The 4528-nt window shown below is 47.2% G+C and overlaps 1 protein-coding gene across 3 annotated transcripts in view; it reads left to right on the top strand.

Moving 5' to 3' along the window:
* LOC123050956 (uncharacterized) overlaps window positions 1-3952 on the top strand; it is a 16744-nt gene extending 12792 nt beyond the window's left edge. For 2 of the 3 annotated variants that reach the window (XM_044473678.1, XM_044473677.1), the window contains 2 exons: window positions 2100-2145; window positions 2745-3725. In XM_044473678.1, the coding sequence (XP_044329613.1) occupies window positions 2100-2145; window positions 2745-3464 (766 nt within the window). In that variant the 3' untranslated portion in view covers window positions 3465-3725. The other variant, XR_006423878.1, reaches the window with a different exon arrangement.
* The last annotated feature ends 576 nt before the right edge of the window (window positions 3953-4528 follow it).

The following is a 4528-nucleotide window of genomic DNA, read 5'->3' as shown; positions in this document are numbered from 1 at the left end:
GGAGGGAGAGAGAGGATGAGTGGATGTGGTGCTTCGGCTGGTGATAAGGCAAGAAAGATAAGCGGTAGATGGGCCCACTCAACAAACGTCGCACACAAGTCAGCTGTTGTTTTCGTGTTTACAACTGGGTGTGTCAAATCAGTTTCCATTGGCAAGGTAGTATCCCATGGTATAGTTATTGCCATTAATAGTAGGAAGCGATGCCTAAACATGGCATCATGGAAGGGCAGTTTAGCTGCTAAATAGTATTGGAAGAGCATAACATGACCCTCAGCCCTTACACCAGTTAAGAACTTGATGCCCAAGTGAGAACCTGTGAAGTCAAGAACATGATCCTCTTCCAACTCTAGTACTTCAAGTGCCTCGCTCATCATCACCAATAGGGACGGTGAATAATGGCGAAATCCTTGCTTCGGAACATATTCATTAGTGATGTCAAAACTTGAGTCGGGTTGGTCTTGGGCCGACGGCATGTGGGGCTAGGCAGCGGGTAGCTCCGCGATTGATTTTGGGCGTTGCCGCGGGAGCTAAGGTGAGGCGGCGGCTATCTCGGGAGGGACCCAGATCATGAAATCAGGGTGGACAACGGCGGAGGGGTGAGGCATTGCAATGACGAGTGGGGCAACACGGCGGCGGATAGGGCCTGCGGGTCAAGAGGGCTGGGTTGGGCTCGGGGAGGGGAAATCCCATCTGCTGGTGGGCTCGAGGTGGGGTCAGTGTGGGCCCTATCTGACGTGGAGGCGGATAGTCGAACTCCCCCATTTCTGGCCCAATTTTGGGGAGAAAGGGGCAATGGGCTATCCGCGGACATATGGAGGAGCCCTTCGGACAAGATTTTCGGGCCAAAAGCGAGCAATGCCAGACAAACAACAAATGGGGTGTTTTAGGGCCGCTCCTTGGAAAAGCTCTAACATCTAGTTGGATGGCCTTGTAATTGCTTGTGTTTATAGCAAACATATGCAAGTAAAGTTTTTTTTTTGTTTGAGAAAGCACAAATCGCAAAGGTAGGAACAAAGTTACTTACATCCAAGGGAACAAATGGGGGGGGGGGGATCATTGGACATCCGCCGGCCTGGATCCACGACCCTCGTCGACGATGGTCCTAAGAAGGGTGTGGTGGCCTGGATGCAAGTTGTCATTTGTCAAATGTTGCATGCGTTTGGGTGCTTCCAGAGCATCTAGGATGTGAGGAGCACGACACTCGCAAGGCATTTGCGCCGCTCTTTTGGTGTCATTTGCTTAGCAGTGTGTCACCAGTTGATGAGGGCTTCACCGGGGATGGGGCCGCAGAAGTGGGCGTGGGTCCAGGAGAGGACTTTTAGTAACATCCCGGCTTAATGGGTCTAGGAGATAGACTACTCATAAAAACGAGATGTGCTTTCTTTTCTGGGAGCCCATCCAAAAGGCACCTCAAAGTTAGGCTAAGCGTGCTTGGCTTGGAGCAATTTGAGGATGGGTGACCGACGCGGAAGTTGATCTCGGGTGTGCACGAGTGAGGACAAAGTGCGCAGGAAATGCCTCATCAACCTACGGTGTGGGTTACCTTGAAACATAAGCGGCGTGCAAACAGTTCGTCGAGGAACTCAATCTTGGCAGCTTCCTTTGATGGCCGTAGACCATCGTCAGCCACCATTGCCTGGCCGGGGAGGAAACCTGGGCTGAGACGGCGTTATTGGTCGGCGTCACATTGGTCAGGGAGACGCAACGACTCTTCCAAGCAACAATAATTCCACCTGAAGTACCAACCGCTGGGAGACAAGTGTAACCATCAAACTCTGATCCCACCGTTTAAGGAGTTAGGGAGTTAAAGTTTTGACTTTGGGTATTGGAAGAGACGACAGTAGAGCGAACAGCCATGCACTGGTCTCTGTCGTTAAGACCTCGGAGTTGATATGAGTGAGGTCTTGATTTACAGCTATGTGTAGTTGCAGGTTTTCGGTACTGCGTTACCCTTGACCCTATTAGTCTATCACTAAACCTTGCCGGTGGATAATGGCCATAGAAAAATCTCCATTGCCAATACCTTTGATTTTTGTCCTTTTTGGAGCTTCAGTTGTACAAATTTTCATTGCCTTGTTCTGTACTTTTTATTGTTGCAGATTCAGGGACTCGATGTTGAAATTGACCCGGCATAGTGATAAACAGGTAACGTACTAGAGATGATGGATGCTTTTTAACTTGGTACTTTGGACATGCATCTGCATGCTGTTTATTTGTTAGAATGTTTAGCTGATCCATGGACTAATGCATGGAAACATACGCCATTTTCTGATGTAACTTTATAAATGTAACGAATGAATTAAATAATCGAGGAGGGGAAAACCTTATATAAAAGTGTACATGGATGTGACCATACTTGTGGCGTGCACAGCTTATCCCACAAACCTTTGCTTATTTTCATGTTCATAAAACTTGGTCCCAACTCCCCCACCATTCTTGGCCTGGCTTAACAACAGAGACAGGTCTGCTAGTTAAGTGAGCTACAGTTTCCCCTATGAAAAAATACTGTTACGAGCAGATGCTTTTCATGAAATTGACATGCAGTTGGCTAAGTAGCTATTTGTCAGTTCACATTATTTATTATTTTGTCTTTCCTAGCCCTGTTCACATTCCTTTTAGGTTTTGCAGTAAGAAACAAGGAAATTAAAATTTGTTACTCTCTGCAAGCATAGGTTAGGTTGTTCATGAATAGCTATGGTCTTGTCCAGTTTTCCCAATATCTGATTTTATATTCATTTTAACAGGTCCAAACTATTGCTCGGCACTTCTGTGAGAAGTGGATCCATCCTTATATGGATGGACCTGTTTCAACTTCAAAATGGTGTACAGATTCATATTCCAATAGAAGAAAGCGCAAGAGCCGTTGGGATTATCAACCAGAATCCCACTATAAAATGGTTGGATCACTAGTTCGGAAAGTCTATGGAGAATTGGGTCTTCAGGCTGGCTTGACCAGAAATAGGTCGCAGCCTGTGATGGGAAGCAGCTCAACAGGCACAGACGATGATGTGCCTCCTGGGTTTGAGCCTCAGCAGGGTCGTTCTGTAGCTCCAGGATTCTGCCACCCTAACTTGAATATTTCATATGGGATTCCCATCGCTCATGTTCAGCACTTGGGAACCCCAGAAGTTGAAGGAGGTGGCAACCGTGGCCAGAAATGGAAAGTCGCACCTGGTGTGCCTTTTATTCCTTTCCCACAGTTGCGACGAGGGAGTCCTTGTCCTTCTACTTCAACTCAGATGTCCTGTCATGACGCCATGAGGCAGAACAACAGTTCAGGACATCGAGGAAGAGGTTTCGACAGAGGTGGAAGGGTGCAAAGGAATGGGAGGAATGGGGCAAGAACGAGATATCCGTATGATCATCAAGGAAGAAGATTCCCAAGCAATCATCATAGATCTGAAAGATGGCAGCCCTGGCCCGACGAACATGATGGTGGTTCAGGATCTAGGGGCAGACAATGAATGACCCAGCCCCTGGCATCGAACATCAATTAGTTGTGTGTATACATGGTAATTCCTTCCTGTTCATCAGAAGTGTACACAAGCAAACTGTGTTAGCTTCTCATTCTATGTAACAGAAGTTTTCTACTGATTCCAACAGTAGCAGAACATGTGCTACAGATAGGTAATTGCCATTGCAGTTTTGTTACTAACTAATTAATTTGCTCCCCAATGTGTAATCTCAGTAGGAATAATAATCGATTTGATTCAAATCTTCTTACAGGCCAAAATTGCTAATTCATTCGTTGTCAACTTCTTGATGTTCAGTGTGAGCGGCAATCAATCGGAGGAAGGACTAGTACGATTTTCATTGTAATTTTAATTTTTTTTACTGGTCGTTCTGCCTCCAATTGTCTTTCTTTGTACTGGCCGTTTTTCTGGATAATAATTATCAGTTCTAAGATGCCCTTCGGGTGTCTTTCTTGAAGAAAAAAACTTCTTGATGTCCATGATACCTGTGTTATTTTGTTTTGTTGTGTGCCTGCAGCTTTTGTTTGCAGGAAAGTGATGCGTGCTTTTGATATTCTACAGGAATGTTTTGGCTTAGTATTCCGTTTCTCATCTTCTATGCCAATAATATTCACTGTTAGCTGTGCGTTGGGCCAACTGCAATAGAATCTGGACCTGTGGTGCAAATATAGAAAAGAAAACTATTTGAGTCACAGGATCCGACATGGATGGCTCAGATGAGCATGAAGGCATCCCAGGCCAATGTACATCTCAGGAAATGCCCCCTGAAATACTGTTGAAGTAAATCTCAACTTTCTCATTTTAATTGTTTTGTCCTTAGTAAATAAGACTTCTAAAAACTACACCCGACCCCCCTTGAGCTCTCGCGACCGCGTCGCCCCCGCGGGCGATCGGCCGCGCATGGCCGCCTCCCTTCTCCAGTCCCAACATCTCCCCTTCCTCCTGCCGCCGTCGCTGGCGCCCGCGGCCGCCCTGGCCCCGGGGTCGCTGGTGGCGGCGCCCCCTGACCTTCCCCTCCGGGTGGCTCTCCGGCGCGGGGCGGAGCTGCACCGGGG

This window comes from Triticum aestivum, chromosome 2D (assembly GCF_018294505.1).
Source record: "Triticum aestivum cultivar Chinese Spring chromosome 2D, IWGSC CS RefSeq v2.1, whole genome shotgun sequence".
Lineage (NCBI taxonomy): Eukaryota > Viridiplantae > Streptophyta > Magnoliopsida > Poales > Poaceae > Triticum > Triticum aestivum.
The sequence above is the reverse complement of the archived record's forward strand: the minus strand, read 5'-3'. Positions and strand labels throughout refer to the sequence as shown.